The sequence below is a fragment of the Daphnia carinata genome, chromosome 9, assembly GCF_022539665.2.
Source record: "Daphnia carinata strain CSIRO-1 chromosome 9, CSIRO_AGI_Dcar_HiC_V3, whole genome shotgun sequence".
Taxonomy (NCBI): Eukaryota; Metazoa; Arthropoda; class Branchiopoda; order Diplostraca; family Daphniidae; genus Daphnia; species Daphnia carinata.
Window position 1 is genome coordinate 1,658,903 of NC_081339.1, and position 16,831 is coordinate 1,675,733.

General features: G+C 39.1%; 3 protein-coding genes and 2 long non-coding RNA genes across 6 annotated transcripts in view; 2 read left to right on the top strand and 3 right to left on the bottom strand.

The window, feature by feature from the left end:
* The first annotated feature begins 6,653 nt into the window (after positions 1-6,653).
* On the top strand, positions 6,654-7,710 carry LOC130688540 (uncharacterized). Its single transcript, XM_059496849.1, has 4 exons — positions 6,654-6,819; positions 6,891-7,106; positions 7,171-7,639; positions 7,698-7,710. Exons 1-4 carry the CDS (start codon positions 6,702-6,704, stop codon positions 7,708-7,710), a joined length of 816 nt encoding a protein of 271 aa, XP_059352832.1. The 5' UTR covers positions 6,654-6,701.
* LOC130689160 (uncharacterized) lies at positions 7,568-8,347 on the top strand. Its single transcript, XM_057512186.2, has 2 exons — positions 7,568-7,771; positions 7,849-8,347. The coding sequence occupies exons 1-2, from the start codon at positions 7,740-7,742 to the stop codon at positions 8,243-8,245; spliced, it is 429 nt and encodes a 142-aa protein (XP_057368169.1). The 5' UTR covers positions 7,568-7,739; the 3' UTR covers positions 8,246-8,347.
* A 151-nt stretch (positions 8,348-8,498) lies between these two features.
* On the bottom strand, positions 8,499-9,487 carry LOC130688539 (uncharacterized). The gene is made up of 3 exons (XM_059496850.1): positions 9,118-9,487; positions 8,890-9,042; positions 8,499-8,824 (listed from the first exon to the last, which is right to left on the bottom strand). The coding sequence occupies exons 1-3, from the start codon at positions 9,485-9,487 to the stop codon at positions 8,499-8,501; spliced, it is 849 nt and encodes a 282-aa protein (XP_059352833.1).
* Positions 9,488-11,273: 1,786 nt separating this feature from the next.
* LOC130689173 (uncharacterized) lies at positions 11,274-12,569 on the bottom strand. The gene is made up of 4 exons (XR_009000660.1): positions 12,186-12,569; positions 11,850-12,071; positions 11,590-11,787; positions 11,274-11,510 (listed from the first exon to the last, which is right to left on the bottom strand). It is a non-coding gene; the product is annotated as an uncharacterized LOC130689173 (long non-coding RNA).
* Positions 12,570-14,783: 2,214 nt separating this feature from the next.
* Positions 14,784-16,831, bottom strand: part of LOC130689171 (uncharacterized) — a 97,319-nt gene continuing 95,271 nt past the window's right edge. The window contains exons 2-5 of one of the 2 annotated variants that reach the window (XR_009421723.1): positions 15,722-15,949; positions 15,425-15,639; positions 15,129-15,295; positions 14,784-15,052 (exon numbers count right to left, since the gene is read on the bottom strand). This is a non-coding gene — a long non-coding RNA (uncharacterized LOC130689171). Of the gene's footprint in view, positions 15,053-15,128; positions 15,296-15,424; positions 15,640-15,721; positions 16,011-16,831 lie in introns of those variants that run through there. The other variant, XR_009000658.2, reaches the window with a different exon arrangement.

A 16,831-nucleotide genomic window follows, 5' to 3' on the forward strand; every position in this document is an offset into this window, starting at 1 on the left:
GTAAGCGTGGCCGGAGAAAGGTCCTCTGGCGCCGCCAGACTGGATAATGAAAACCCGGGAGCCCAGAATATGATATTGTAATATGTTGCCTATCCTTACGTACAGTATGTTCCAAAAAAAATCCGTCTACCCCCCTTAAAAAAATGCCCCCTATCAACGTATAGCTAAGTTATTTAGTAGTTTAGGTGGGTTATGTTAGAATATGGGAAAATGCGGGAAAAAATGCGGTAGCCGTTACCATAGAAACGAGACATGAATGAGCTCGTGTCTCGAATCACTAAGGGGTGACACAAATTGCCGTTAGGCAAAGCCAAAAATTTTTACAAATCTACTGGAAAATTGTTTTTGCACTAGGCTACGAGAGACATACTTCGGGATGGGAAGCCTCGTCTCCATGGTAACTAATATAATGAATCATGGCATACGCGCCTTTTTCAAAATCTTTGTTCTTATGCGTTAAATTAGTATAAAACGGGGGTTGGATTATAAATCTGATACTGTTCATAAAAATGTTTCGCGAAAATCACGCAAAACAATCAATTTCGTGAAATTTGATTTACTGAGTACCCGGCTAGGCCTAACGATATCACAGACGTTCTTTCCGCAACAGTTAATTGTTTTGCGCTAATTTCGTGAAATATTTTTATAAACTGTAGCAGTTTTATAATCCAACCCCCGTTTTATACTAATTTAACGCATAAGAACAACCATTTTGAAAAAGGCGCGTATGCCATGATAGACTCAGGGAGCGAAAGAACGTTCATACGACAGAGTCTAATCAGAAGATTAAAAGCAGATGAAGAAGAGGCAGAAATAAAGGTGACTACGTTTGGGTCAAACCAAGCGGGAAGCGCAGTACTGAAGACGTACAGCGTATGGATGACACCCGAGAAGCAGGGGAAGATAAACATTAAGGCCACGGCGATAAAATACGTGGCAAAGGCAACCCCCAAAGTCCGGTCGAAGCTGGTAGAAATCTTGACGGAACAGGGGGAGAAAATAGCGGATGAAAGACATTTCTAGCCCGATAATAGAACAGAATTCGACACGATAATAGGATGTGACTATTACTGGCAAATTCTGAAACATCAGACGAGACAGGGCCAGACGACTCAGTGGCGTGCGCCAGTAAGCTGGGGTGGATTATTTTTGGAGCACCCTCAGCGGAAGGTCAGAAGGAAGTATCGGCAAACGTGATTACACAAACCGACGGGAAAAAGGCGATAGTAGACTTCTAGGAGTTTTGGGCCATGGAACACATGGGAGTAACACCCCAAGAGTTAGAAGATCCGGGGTCAGGCTTGCCGTGAGCGCGCACAAAATTTGAGCGAATTTGCGCTCCACTTAACGGCATTTGAGCGTGATTGCCGCTACGCTCAAAAAAAATTTGCGATGAGTACCCGCACAAAACGTGTCATTACCAAAGAAAATAGCGCCAGCTACCGGTCGATACCATAACTATTTTCTAATTTATTGCAGTCGACGCTTTTAAAAATCACTAGCCATGCACACACTAGTCATGCCAGTATCTTTCCCTAGGCAACCGCGGGGATGTAGTGCAGTCTTCAGATGCACCAGGCGCATAAAAAGCTTTCACTCTCTGATGGACAAGTTAGCCACTCACAATATAATTTAGAATGTCAGACTGAGAGTTTTTTTAATATGAAAGTGTTGACTCTGGTGACCCCATGAATGAAAGTTGTACAAGTGGAAGCGTCAGGTAATACACAATATGTTTCATGCACTACTTTTATAAGGATGGTTATCAGTTTTCAAAATTTTATTTTGTTAACATGTTTTCCTATTTACATTTTATTGTACCAGATAGACGAAAGTGAGCCTTCCACCTGAATTATTTGAATTTATGGTTGATCTTGAAGGGAAAAAAGCTAGCATGTATAAATGCCTTTTCAAAGGTTGCAAGGTAAAGATATAAAGAGATGGCACACCGAAGTACCTCATTGTCAAGAACGATTCAAGATGCAATGCTAAGCGGCATTATTTGGTATTTTATTATTTACCCTGGTATAGTTTGGAGTATTAAATGATATGTACATTTATGCAGGCACGTGATCCCAACAACCAACTAGGGCACAAAGAAAAGTGGAAAGTAGCTATGGAAAAGTTACGTAGCAAAGATAAATTTGATTTCGTCATTCCAGGTCTGGCTAACCAGCATTTTGTAAATCAGACTGACTTCGATGAACACATTATAGTAATCTCCAAGTACCATTCAACAATTTGATATATTAATAATTGTGATTCATTCTTTTAAAGAATTTTCTCATTGTGGATATTTTGCCTCTTAATGTAGTTGAGAAGCCAGGTTTCAAGAAACTTATGTCTTGTTTAGCTCCTCATTTAAAACTACATGGCAGAACATACTACACGGAAATGCTAGAAAAAAAATTCTTGGACAGAAAACAGCAACTGAAACAAGCACTAGTACATTGCAGTGATGCAGCCACAACAATTGATGCTTGGACGTGCAGAAGAAAGTCTTACTTAGGCGAAACAATCCACTGGTTTGACAAGAACAGTCGGAAACGAAAGAATGCCTGTCTTGCATGCCGTCGCATAATGGGCATCACACGTATGATGTTTTGGCCAACCTTATAGAGTCAATTCATGACGAATTTCAATTGAAAGAAAAATTGCGTGGAGCTACGACTGACAATGAGTCGAATTTTGTAAAGTACTTTAGGGAAAAAGGTGCTTCTTCGACGCTTCCTAATTATGAAGAACAAATAAGTCAAGAAATAGGTGAAATTCATATAAAAAAGTAAATTGTCAATTGAAGTTAAATAATTCTTTTTTTAGTAGAACATCAACAATTAATCGATGACAAGGACAACGAGGATGACATGGTCTACTTCGAAATAGGAGATATTTTGGATGATATTTCGCTGGCAACCACACAAATTGAACACCAATATGTTAGTCTCCCTGTGCACAGAAGATGTGCTAAACATTTAATGAACCTAATAGCGCAATTGGATGTCTTGAAGATCCCGGATAAGTATTTTAAAGCATTAAGAGCAGGTGTCTTCGAAAAGTTAAAAAAAAATTGTAGAACAAGCAAAGCTCTAGTTCCCTGAGTTCGGATGTAATAATGCGCCATTTAGGAAGACTTATTACTGACGTATGTCACAGACGACAACAATGAGCCTCTAACGCCGAAACAACTCATCTCGGGATACAGGCAAAATCAGAAACACCCGGTAGACGACGAGAAGAGAGAATACGCGGACAGGGTACCATTAACAAAGAGAGAAAGAATAAGAAGGAACCTGCTAGCAGCCTGGTGGGAAGACTTCTACAAAGAATACGTGACAGACCTCGAAAAATTTCATTGCCCGACACCGGGCAGGACGAAACAGGTCGAAGTCGGCCAAGTAGTCTTGATACATGACGAGAACTCCAAGAGAACGAAATGGAAAGTAGGGAGAGTAGCCAAATTGAACCCAGGCTCAGACAACAAATTCAGGAGAGTGGCGGTATTAGTCGCCGACAAATTTAAAGGCAAAGGAGAATTTAAAGCGAGGACTCTGGTCTTATATGAAATTTCAGCGACCGAATCTAAGACATTAACGATGTTTAATGTAGGTTCTTTTTTCAAATAGGTAGATATGTCGGAGTAGGTCTAACGGGAGTTGATTTTCGTTTTCTGTAAAGGTAGGTCTGTCTGGGTAGGGCTGTCATTTTTTGGGGTAGGTCTGTCAAAACCTCTAGGTAGGGGAGACTGGGGTGAGCCGGGACATTGGGTGAAGCGGGACAGCTGGAGGAAAAATGGGATGCATTGATTTAAAATTTCAAAAAAATTACATATTATTGGTGTAGATGTTTCCTATTTAGGGTAAAAGTTTTAAACGAATAAGTAAATAAATACAAAAGTTATTAAGAAAATTAAAAAAACGGTATTTTTTTCCTTAAATTTTTCGCCGCCATTTAGCGTTTTTCTTCGCAATACTACAAATAGTTAATATTTTATACATACAAGCATGTTGTTTATCCATTTCTCTATCGTTTGCAAAAAAAAATTATTTTAGGACCATTATTTTGGGGCGAAATTGTATTTTTACCAAAAGACTTTTTTGGGGGCTGGTTGGGACAGCAGATGTGCCTGAAATGGGACAGTAGTGGGTGGGGTTAAGGGCAGAGCTACAAAAATAGTACTATACTAATTAGTAAAAAAATTACCTATTATTAAATTTATTGTTTTAAATAAAATTTCCTTAATGTTTTTAACGTTACCCATGTCACCTAGGAGGTTTTTTCACAGAATATTAGCAACCAAATATCGATTTTAGTAATCGATTTCCTAAGCCCGGCCCCTTCATTTTTTTCCCTATCATTTTATAAGGAATTTCTTATGCTATAAGGAAAATTATTCATTTACATCTTAATAGCAAATAAAACTTTTCTCAAATAAAAAGTTCATTTAGTAGTATCCTGCTGATTTATTACAATTTTTTAATGTATTTTATAAGTATAAACTGAGGCTGTCCCACATTACCCACCCTAGTGTCCCATTTCACCCAACACCACAGGCTCCTCCCTCAAATTTTTCAGAACTTTAAAATTCTGTAGACGGTACACAATTTCTTCTAAAATTCTGAAAAAAATCATGGAGGTAAAGGAAGAGGAGGGCAATATATTGAGCCAATCAAAAAGAAAATTGAGTAATTTGTGTCGAAGATATGAACGAAAAACAAAACGTGTCCCAACACACCCCAGTCTCCCCTACTTAGACGGGGGGTACCACTGTCTCTATCCCGATGCTTGATGTTATGATTATTGAAACGAAACTTAATTCATTTGACTTCTGGCATTGTCATCTTACAAATACGTCGGGTATCAATTAATCAGTAATATTTACATGTGTAGAATTATTCTTTATATATATATATATATTGGCTGGCAAGATTGCCTAATCCTTCAGGACTGAAACGCTCTTGAATGTCAAGTGATATTCCATCGATGAGCAAATATATGACAAAAGCTATTGCAGGTATGTAGAGGTCAGGTGCATTCAGTTCATATCGAGGTTGGACTGGTTCGTCCGGATTGTACTTGACCGACCAGTCCTAAGTACAAAGAGAATGAATTACGTTATTAATCTCCAATTTACGTACAACAATTGTACTATTTTAACAAAGCTTAATCTATGCGTGAAAGCGAATACAAGAAGAGCCTATTTCTTTGCGACATAAGCTGTGTCCACTGAAAAATAGTACTTTATTCAGGACGTTGAAACCAGAATTGAAACGAGCTTCGCGTGAGCTTGAGCTTTTCGTGAGCGCGCTCACTCTTTTGGTGAGCTTTGAGCTTGAGCGCGCTCTTTTTAAAAATGCGAGCTTGAGCGTGAGCTTTTTGCCCATGAGCGAGAAGCTCACAGAATGCCATCTATGAACCAAAATTAAACGTTTTTACAAAAAATTTAACGTCAAACAAGGTCCAATCTTGAAGTTTAAACTGAAAAGCAGGCTGGCTTGAACTTGATAGTTGACATCTAAGTGCTAACTTCTTTAACAATTAGTGCAGTGTTACTGTAACGTAGACTTGTAAGTAAATTTCCTTATTGTTTTTTCTAGCGGAACCTATTGCTACGAATTCTTTCGTTGCAATAACGGCTTTTTCCCCTATTGCAACGAAAGATTTCGTTGCACTTAAAAGTGTTCCACCCTATCGTAACAAAAGATCCCTAGGTATATTTGAGTCTTTAATTAGCAATTTTTAGCCTATTTTTCTTCCTTCGTAGTAGAATTCTTCTTTTTGATTTTTTTTTTCGGCTGGTCATTTTTTCCCTTCCACCTACGCCTTTGTGGGGCATTTTTTGAATTACCTCACCCTCCTCTACAACTTCCAAATGAATCCGAAAGTCAGGCAACGATTTCGCGTCTTTAAACAATAGAAACAGAAGTCAATTTGCCTTATTATGCAAGTAAAACTTGCTCCTCATGTCGTCGAAAAATCGATATTTAACTATTTATAATTGGTGCCCTGAAAAAAAATGAAAAGAAAAGATGGCAAATCACATTAGTAAACTTGATACGCTGAAGGTAAACTAGTTGCATAAAAACAAACGAAAAGTTATAAAAATTTTACATAGTATTTACTTAAACTCGACGTTTTCTAGAAAAAAACTGGAAGAACCAATACCCCGGTTTCCGTCAGAATGTAAAATATACCTTCCATTTTTCTTTGCTCCGTTCTCGTACGGTATCCTTGGACTTTTGATTTAGAAATGACCTTTGAAATAAGCAGACAACTTTTCAATTCGTCTCAGCAAAAGACGAAATGGACAACTTTGAAATCGATTGTCGATTATGTTTTCTGTGATCCATTTTTACGTGCATTTTGCTTGAGCTTTAAAAGCTGCGTCTATACTAGAAGTTTTACGGAAAAGTTACGGTCATACAGGCATAAAGGCATACAGTCTTACTGTCACGCTATTTCAGTTTTTCCGTAACGCAATCTATACTGCACATAGGTTTATAGACATCATACGGAAAATGGGCGTTATAGAAGGCGGAGCAACCTTTTGGTAGTTCCTGCACATCCCGCTAGGCAAACTTTGTTATCAAAACAAACAAGTGTCAACTCAAATCTGTCTGTTTCAAGTGTTGATGAAACAAGTCTCGAAGTTTCGTTCTTCCTGAAGTATTCGCTTAACTGTGTATTTTGTTAAATTTTAAGCCATGGATCTTAGTTTAGACCAGCTTATTGAAACCACAGAAATTGTTTTGATGTTATCACTTATGTGGAAGATAAGAAAAATGATGAAGGAACGTCAACATCGAAGGAAACATCCTCTTGGTAATCTGTCATATACGTTTCATAATATTCAAACTTGAAATTTCATAATTGATTTTAAAAAATTCATGAAGGTCGTAGGTGGACTCGTCTACACAATACGCAAGAAAACCGGGATACCCATTCATGGTATCATACTTTATTACAACCTGCTGCTCTCCGTGATGTAAAACAGTTTCACAACTGGACTAGAATGAGCCCTACAGCTTTCAACGCTCTTGCTGACAAACTTAGTACTAGTAATCTTGTCAATAAACAGATCACAAGAATGAGGAAACCAATATCAGTTGGTAATGCTCTATAACTTCATAACTAACGATTTTCTCATATTATTAACATTTTATTTCAATTCAGGGGAACGATTAGCAATTACATTGAGATACTATGGAACGGGCGATAATTTAAAGACGATTGTGGCCGGTTATTGCGTGGGACACGCCACAGCGTATAAAATTGTTGTGGACACGGGTATCGCCATTTACAAAGCGTTGGTACCCGACTATTTGAAAGTTCCAGACATTACCAAGTGGAGAAAGATAGCCATCCAGTTCTCAAAAATGTGGAATTTTCCGAATTGTATTGGAGCAATAGATGGAAAACATATTGCTATGCAATCACCGCCAAATGCAGGATCCGACTACTTCAATTACAAAAACTTTCACAGCATAATCCTTATGGCGATGTGCGACGCGCAATACAAATTTACGATGGTAGATCTTGGAGCGTATGGCAGAGAAGGCGATAGAAATGTGTACAACACATCTATCATCTCCAAGAAACTCGCTGAAGGTACTCTTGGAATCCCACCGTCATGCAAACTTCCGTATTCAAATACGATCCTACCGCATTGCATTGTGGGCGACGATGCATTTCCATTGAAGCCGTATTTGCTGAAACCATTTGCCGGTCGGTGTACAGGAACGATGCCTAGGGATGAACGTATTTTTAATTATAGGTACGTTTAAAGTGAAGTATGGTAATCATTATTATTCTCTTGAATATGCAGGACTGAATTTTGTTAATAATTAATAGGTTGTCACGCGCACGAAGGGTAATCGAGAATGCTTTTGGCATTCTTGCAGGCCGCTGGAGACTATTTCGAAAGCCCATTATTGCCAAAACGGAAAACATCGAACATTACACCAGAGCTTGTATTGTGCTGCACAACTATTTAATTGAAATGGACCAACAATACGCTAGTAGAGGATATGCTGATCATTTTAATGCCGATGGGACGTTGATCGAAGGTGGTTGGCGTTCCGAGGAAGGTGGGCTAAAATCAATTCCCTCCAGAAGTGGTATGAATTTTAGTCATGAAGCAAAAGCCGTCCGTGTTTCTTTCAAAAACTACTTCAATTCGGAGGAGGGCGACGTGCCATGGCAAAATGCTGCTGTTGATAATGATGGATTCGATCCATGTGATAATTAACAACTAATTGTTGATCAATCGGCTTGTCCAAACCCTTCAATATTACAGGTTTTTTTGTAAACCACCAGTTATGTATTATTTTTATATACAAAATGAGTATAGTGTGCCACATGAGTATAATTACCTGGAGAATTGTTTATGAAAATATTTTAATGTTGTTGCTGAAAGTTTATTCAATTAAGCTTTCTTGACAAGAATGAGATCTGTGTTCACACGCGCAGGAGCGCATTGGTGCTTTAAGAAAACAAATGAATCATTTAAACTTATGTTCAAACATGGCCATTTCCATTGCGTGTCTAATTCTTTCACGGGACTTCTCATTTGGAATATCGGCTAAACGCCTGGCAAAATTGCTGCAGTATTGCAACAATTCGTCGTAAACTGGATCATTATTACGCGTTTTCGACCTTTCATCCTCTTGTACGCTTTTGGTTTTGTTCCTCAAACTGCTCGACAAGGCATCAAGAGTGTTCACCATTGACTGTTGCAAAGCTGCATCACCGTCTTCTAGCTTGCGTTTTTTTCTAAATGGTTTTTCCCCTGACGGGCTGGCAATTTCGGAAAATCCATGTGTAACACCTACAATGATCGTATGACGCAATCGAGTTATACTGACAAATGTATGACTTGCAACCATCAACTACCATTTCCTGATGATGTCGAATTCTTATTACAAGCTGGAGATGGCGTCTTGAAGACATCACGATCAAAATCTGCAACATTGCTAGCGGACGCCGTGGAATTGGTATCACCTGTTGTACTATTGATAGTGGACATGTCATTCATCCAATCATCATCTGTTTCAAATGAAAATATTAGCTTTTCATTCACTCTGCATGAACACAATAGTTGTCAGGAGAAATTGTATTAACCTTCATCATCGGGCGCTGCTGAGTTCTGCGCATACTCTTCAGAAATGCAGAACGTTTCTATTTCGTCAGGCTGGAAACCTTCAGGTGCTGTTTCAATGTCTTCAATCACCTCATGTGGCATTTCCTTCCGTACAACACTTGCACATTCAGCTGTTGATACATCACTGGTATCGCCACAGTTTGATTGTCGCCTGATGAATATAATGGTAATATTAATGTCAATAATCAAATTCTTTAAACAAAATTTTAGCATCATAGAATACTGTCGCTGTTTAATGTGCTTGTCCAGAAAGTCCATTTGTTTGTAGAACCAAGAAGGAGTTCTCGAAGGAGTTGCATGTGATCCACTTGGTGGCTGTTTGTTCAACATCTTTCTTTCTTTGGTGTAGCCTACCTATCTTTGAACGATTGCCATGTATCCTTCACCTCAGCAGGGGCTGTAAATGCAACAAAAAAGGACCACGATTAAAGTTTGATATGCATTATTGTAATGGTGCTTTTACTGCAATAAAATTGGGCTGCAATTGTTGCCCTGGCTTGTGCTTGAACTTGTCCGTTCTTGTAATCATGCAATGCTGTGTCATACAATACAGGATGATTTTTTATACACAAAATGAACCTCTCGATGTCTTGTGTTTCCAGTTTCAGTCTAAAAAATATTAAAATTTTACAAAAACTGAGCAAAAGCAACCAATACAATTCAATTATTTACCTTTCTGTTATTTTCTTTGGAGATTTCTTCTTGTTTGGAGATAGTTTAGGCCCCATGTTTTTGATATCGTTTATTTTTCAAATTTAAATTTTTAAATACACACGAAAACTGTGGGATACGAACATCAACAAACAATGTTGCAGTTATGTGTTGTTGTACTAATAAAAAGTATTTAAAAATATATACTTCATTCTCATTGGTTGAATCTTACGGAAGCTCTCGCTTACGGAAAAAGTTTGAAACATTTCAAACTTTTTTTCTTACAGACATACAGGCAAAAAGGCATACGGTTACGGAAAATCGCTAGTGTAGATTGCACGGAATAAGCTTTCCGTATGTCTGTATCGATTCAGTATGGCCGTATGCCTGTAACTTGTCTGTAAAAATTGCCAGTATAGACGCAGCTTTAGATATTAGACAAAATTAGGTGGAAAGTAAGGAAATCAAACGACAAAGAGCTAAGTCTAATGTAAAGAATTAACGAATGAAAATATCGAAGTTTTTCCACGTCGCCACTCCCAGGACTAATTTGATGAATAATGTGGTGACGGAGGCATAGCTGCCGAACTTTTATAGCCCATGAAGGTTCTAGATTTTGTTGAAAAGGCTGTTATGTATGTAAATTCATAACCAAAATTATATTTCCTATTGATATAGGTTCATATTCCATTGGGTGTTAGCATCTTACAGAATGAACTGTGTGATGCAATTGCAGAAACAAGCAATCCAAGTGAACCTTCTAGTGGTCTACTAAAACTTCAAAAAAATTTTCACTCAGAGGACATTAACTCAGACGAAGAGACACATGAAAAGAGAAATAGAAACCCTATCTTCACGGCAAACACCTCCTGTACAACCCAACCATCATAGTATAACAGCAACCATTAGGACAAGCTCGTCAATCATGACAAATGCATTCTGAAATTGACTCCTCAGCAACAAGAAATTGTTGCTCTAAAGCAGGAGCATCCTGAACTTCTGCTTGTGGTTGAATGTGGTTACAAATACCATTTATTTGGGGAAGATGCTAACAGAGCTGGGACAATATTAAACATGGTGATGTATATAAAAAAAAATGTCTTAGTTGTAGCTTCCCTCTCCATCGCCATTTAGTTCATGTCAAGAAGGTAGTCGAACGTCGATACAAAGTTGGAATCGTTCACCAAAAAGAAACCGCCTCGTTTAAGGCGATTGGCGATACAAAGCATGCGCCATCCAAAAGAAAATTGGATATGGCCTACACTAAGGCACGTTCATCAGTAACGATGATTGCGATGGTGTCGTTGACACTCTAAATGTAAACATTCCGCTCTGTATGATTTTCGCCATCACTGAAGGCAATAGTAAATCCGCCATGAAGCGTCCACCGCCTACATAGGGCCAAACAAAGTATGAGACAATAAACGGGTAAAAATGGAAACATAGGCTGATATACTTACAGCTGCTATATTCATCATTTCGCTGTAGAAGCGTAGCTAACGCTAAAACTCTTCCAGACGCAGTAGGTAGAAGAAAACTCCAGGCTAATTGGAGTACGCCTTGAACAGTCACCTGTAAGGCTCCAAGATACGGATTGCCACCTGCCAGACCAATGACATGATTTTTCAGGCGCTGCAGTACTGCCAAAGAGCAACCGTATGTCCGCTATTAGCTCGCTGTCCACTAATAAAAACCATTGAATCTAATAATATTAAAGCTTTCATTAGTAAAGTGCGGTGGCATAAATGCTAATGTCTATATGTTAATGTGAGTATTTATACTTGAAGGTTGAGTATGTTCGGTGAAGCCATGGCGATACATTCTACATCATGTGGCCAATCGTATAGCGGATGCAAATTTACGTAGACACGGTCCAATAATGGCTCCAACATCTCAAAAGTTTCGTTAGTAGTTTTAAATCTATAGGGAAGATACGCCATTGAAACTGGTTTTCTGCAAGTGCTACCCCAAGCAAAAATCTGTAAAGGAAAGACATTTAAGTTTTCTGATTTTGGTAGGCTACTTTTTGAGGTTCACTAACCTCGGTGCTATCTGTGGAAATCCCTTGAAATGACGAGTTTAGTTCGGCAATTGGAGCCACGTGGATTGGCCAATGACTTTGGAAGGTGGGATGACACGACTGGCCAATATGTGACGCCGACGAATTTGGGAATTTACTAGAAGGAAACAAACCAAAGACCCGACCATCTTCAGTATGGATGAGAAAAGAAGCTTGTAGGTCGTCGGTGCAATTTTTCGCCCTCTGAGAAAACATAACAAAAATATCTTTATTTCATTGCGACCAAACGGAACAAATCAAAGAAAAACAAAAGGGAAAGTAAGATATATAAAAAAAAAAAAAAAATCCATTTCTCACCCGCAAGGCCTTCAATTGACATGGCTCCCATATGATGCATCCAGCAATGCTGATTGAACGGAGCTGGGCAGACGTACAGTACACCTTTGTCTGTTCATCCCACTATACAACAGTTACAGTTAAACGGGTTGCACCGGTCCCATGGAAGTAGCCAAACCCTTTGCATGTTATATTGCAACGAAGCTTCGACGAGGCTTTATTGCGTAGCGGCAGCACGACTAATATGGTTATTTTGGCTCCCAAATGCTTCACTGAGATGAAAACAGTGGACGGTTCCTGCCTCGGTGACAACAACGGCATGATCGGAGCAGCAGTGTACGTCCACAATACTTTGTGAACATATATTTCCAAATAACATGGCTTGCTGCATTTGACCAACTGGCTGGACCCTTCGAATTTAAATATCCCCGTCCTCAGACAGGGCAATCCTAGTAATAAAGAAAAACGATATTATGAAGAAAGTGAGAGAAAAATTTTTCACTTTCACGTGAGGGGGGGGGAGGGGGACCAAGAAATGAACTGTTACTCATATTCATGTCCACGGCTAATTGGAACAATATTTTGCTCGGAGATTACCATCATTGGAATATCGTCGCTGTCTGCCATCCAAGACCATAAGTATACCTGCCCAGCATGCCTTAGGATAACAGACAAATGTGCAGGTCATAAAACTTATTTCCGCAACCGAAAAAGCCGAAAAACTTTGGATAATTCGGATACTCTAAAAGCACAAAAAAAAAGTAATAATAATAAGTACGTGTGCAAAACTGCGGAATTTCACGTAACGAAAACTGACCAGTTCTCGATCGGTGTAGCCAATAATGTACACTTTGCCATCGTCGGATAGACTTAATAGGCCAAGGGCAGTGCAGATCATTTGTTCGATTGTGATCGAATGTTTGTGGACCTCCGTGTAACGATCTGTCGTGGTCGACGCATTTAAATCCAGTCGAAGTACGGTGTTTTCAATGACTGTTCGGTCCTTAAAACGGAAACGCAAAGTGTTACGAAGTGTAAAATAAAATCGATGAAACTGCAAATAAAACGGATGGTGGCAGCTGAATAAAGGAGCGGCTAATCGATCCAAATGAGCCAAGATGAGAACAGCAGCTTGATATATGTCAACGTCGACATCTTTGTCACCGTCTTCGGATTCAGGCGACAAGCTTGCCTGTCTTAAAAGACAAGCCGATGGACTAGTAGCGTATTCTTCATCACTGTATTTTTCGGAACGCCCCGTCTGCTCTTGCTGGACTGCACTCCAACGTCGGAGCGTCAGAATTGAAGGAGCAATAGCAAGACCTCGATTATTCGAACGATTGTCCTTCAGAAAATAAAAAGGAAATACTTTTGTAGAATGATCTTTTGTGCTTAAGGCGACTGGTAAATTACCTGGCCACTTTCCTCTACGTCCCGTAATTAGAGCAGAAGTTATATGGCATGTGAAACACTTAGGAGACTTCCACGCTGAATGCTTATTTCTTAAAGAAGTTGTAGCGCCACTTGTCGATCCCGTAGAAGAATGGAACACGCACTTTCCCTAAATAAGACAAAGAGTTCCCATAATCTTTGTTGGTAGGATGATTTAAAAAATTTAAAATCCATACTTGAAAATAATAAAACGCAGAAATGAGACAGATTTGTTGAGTAATCTGAACCAGAGTTCATATGTGCTATTATCGTTTAGATGTAGAAGATGAAAGATAGATGCGGGAAGTAAGCTGTGAAGGGATTCTAGTGCGTGAATCAGCAACTCAAGACAGGTATCCCCGTCTTCGCCTATTGCAAAACAAGGTGTTCAAATTTTTGCTGGCTATACTAGAATGTGATGTATACCTGATTGCCATGCGCGACAGAAAAATGCAAACTGAAAATTAAGTGCAGCATTAGATCCTACTTCAGTTAAGGAGCGAGAATTGTGTGACGTGATGACGCAGGGTTTTTACTCTTCTCTGATGAAATGCTGTATACTTCTTCTTACACCCTTGCATTTATGGTCTATCGCTATTAATACAGTTTTAATAAAAGAAAACAAAGACTAAAAGAAAAAACTACTACCATTTTCTCTGGACATTACATTTATCCAGCTCGTTTTTATTCAGATTTCTAGTCCCTCGAGTTCTTGAATCCTCCGCAAGGCGAACTTTCCTCACCTCCTCTATGTGTCGACAGAAAAAGGGTGAGCTGTTTCGTTAAATTTTAAAGATTTTCAAAGCACTTCTTGCCTTAACTAGTGGTTCTTATTTTTTCCGAAATTGTACTTTTCCATCCTCCATGTGTAACCCTCAAAACACGCACACTCCCTTAAAGGGAATCTTGTCCTCTATCAAATGGTGTTGATTCAACCACCGTCAAAAGGGTAGAAAAGTGAAACATCTGCGCTTTTTTTTCAAGATCCAATAAAAAAAACCAAAAAGAACAAGTGATATGGCGGAACTATTCCGCTCGTATCCAGGCTGTGATTATATTTTAAATTTCCCTCAGTTTCTTGTTGCGATTACAAGGATCGCTAATCAATACAGTACCACACGGTGTCAAATCTAAGAAAATTCTTTGCAGCAACCGTATTAACGTCACTAACAATATATCCAGTGTAACTCGACATAATCATCACGCTAAATCCAAGGCGAAGACTTCCTGTTGAATTTAAATATATTAAATATATTCGTATTAATCAATCAGCTGTAGCAATAACTGTTCGAAGATATAAAATTGACCCTATGCAGCCGCCCGTACAAGCCGATCGGCTATAGTGCCCTCATTCAACGTTCCTGGCTGATGGCTGGGATGAGACAGAGAAAGTGGTTGTTGTTGCTGTTGTTTCGGGCCATTCGCAAACAGATGAGATAGCAATGAAGCCCACGGATCTGAACGCAAATTCGGATATTCAAGACACCGTTAATAGTAATACTAATAATATAAAGAAAAAAAAAGGAAATCCACTTATGTGTTCTTGACGAATGCTTGTAGCCATGGTGTTATGCAGTTCTGTCGCTGAACCGGACAATGGCGTAAGACATAATGGATTGAGTCCAAGTCTGTTCATCCACAGTGACTCGTAGATCACCATCGTCATAGACCTTTGTCACCTTACCGATTTTACCAAACCCCTAGAAAAAAGAAAATTTATTATTTTTTTCTTTTACTTTTCCTTTTTAGATATTACGGAGTTGTGCGTAATTTCATCTGAGAGAAACATCATGTTTCAACAACCTTGCATTGCTAAAAATCATACATACCAATCGCGTTAAATCAACCCACTCTCCATGGCCTCGTTGAAGAAGTTTCACGTGTGCAATATCATCGGTTAGCCTTACTGCGTCTCCGACAGAAAAGTCCGATAAACGATAAATTGCTCGCGTATGGAACGTCCAGCGTTTGTTACTGCCATCAAATTGAAACGAATATCTACCCTTTCGGTGACGCGGTGAACTGTTCCGACGTGACCTATGCACTGTCGACGGCCAGGGAAAGCGGCGGAAAAAGACGGAATGTCATCTCGCAACGCAAAAATTTGAATTCGAACAGCGATGTACCTCCACCATACGAGGATTCCATCCACCATGTCCTTCTTGCATTTCTCGAAGTCGATCAGCGTCAACTGTAACTTTGACTTCGTCGCCCACGCTAAACGCTGCAACGGCGCTTGTGAACTGGGACCGCGCGAAGGTCTGCTGGTGGAATCGTTTGATAGCCCCAAAAACGGAAGTGCTTCCCGATAGTAATATCCCCCAACGGCAGCATGAACACACCCCAAATCCACTCTACCCTTGTGCCCCAGACGGTAAACGTTTGTCGAGCCAGAAGCCCAAGCTACATAAGCCATCCACCATCCTTTATAGAAAAAAAAAACTAGGAGCAAAATCAACTGTCGCAAAAAAATTCATTCTTGCATACCGGATTTCCCCAGTGCCAATCAGGTCCTCGAATTACTTTGGCTCCTACAAATATACCTTTGAGTTGAACTTTTAACATGCTTTGCCTTTTATCCACCATAACACTGTGAATGCAAAGATAGAAAACAGGTACTAGAATTATGTAAGGCTTAAGAAGCAAACATACCCAAACGATGATGCATTTTCATAGCGGAAAAATGGGTGAGCCAGATCTTGTTCATCTTCCATGAAACAGGAAGTAGGAAAAAGAGCGAATTGGGACACAGGCCCGGTTCCTGCTAATTTGGGACCAAAAAACATACATTTCGTCGCTTCACGAATGGTATACTGATAGGGGTTCTATTGGGACATCTTATAGGCGAATTATAAACTAAAAGGGGGGTTACGCAATTTATCAAAAAGGGTAAAATTTAAAACATAACAATATTCGAGAAAACGGTAATTGAAATCTGTGCGTTTTGCTTGCGGGCGAAAAACCTAAACAGCGTACGATTTGTTAGCTGACACCTGGACGGCACAGGAAATTTCTAAGGTAAAATTGAAGAAACCCATTAAATAATTATATCAAACAGTAGAGAAAGTTAAGTTCTACAGATTAAGTACAAGTCTGTCCCATTAAATGCTAGTATTATTCTAATATTACAAACCAGAAAAAAACCCCATTCCTGCTAATTTGGGACAGCCGACGCTAATTTAGGACACAGATATTTTCGAAAAAAAAAAAAAAAAACTTTTTTTCAATATATTTAC

Excerpts from the sequence above, each read along its gene's own strand:
- LOC130688540 (XM_059496849.1), top strand. The coding sequence starts at position 6,702 with ATGGATCTTAGTTTAGACCAGCTTATTGAAACCACAGAAATTGTTTTG. Across the intron at positions 6,820-6,890 it reads TCGAAGGAAACATCCTCTTG|GTCGTAGGTGGACTCGTCTA; the intron begins GTAATCTGTCAT and ends AAATTCATGAAG. Across the intron at positions 7,107-7,170 it reads GAGGAAACCAATATCAGTTG|GGGAACGATTAGCAATTACA; the intron begins GTAATGCTCTAT and ends ATTTCAATTCAG.
- LOC130689160 (XM_057512186.2), top strand. The coding sequence starts at position 7,740 with ATGCCTAGGGATGAACGTATTTTTAATTATAG. Across the intron at positions 7,772-7,848 it reads GAACGTATTTTTAATTATAG|GTTGTCACGCGCACGAAGGG; the intron begins GTACGTTTAAAG and ends AATAATTAATAG.
- LOC130688539 (XM_059496850.1), bottom strand. The coding sequence starts at position 9,487 with ATGTTGAACAAACAGCCACCAAGTGGATCACATGCAACTCCTTCGAGA. Across the intron at positions 9,043-9,117 it reads AGCAGCGCCCGATGATGAAG|ATGATGATTGGATGAATGAC; the intron begins GTTAATACAATT and ends CATTTGAAACAG. Across the intron at positions 8,825-8,889 it reads TTCGACATCATCAGGAAATG|GTGTTACACATGGATTTTCC; the intron begins GTAGTTGATGGT and ends CGATCATTGTAG.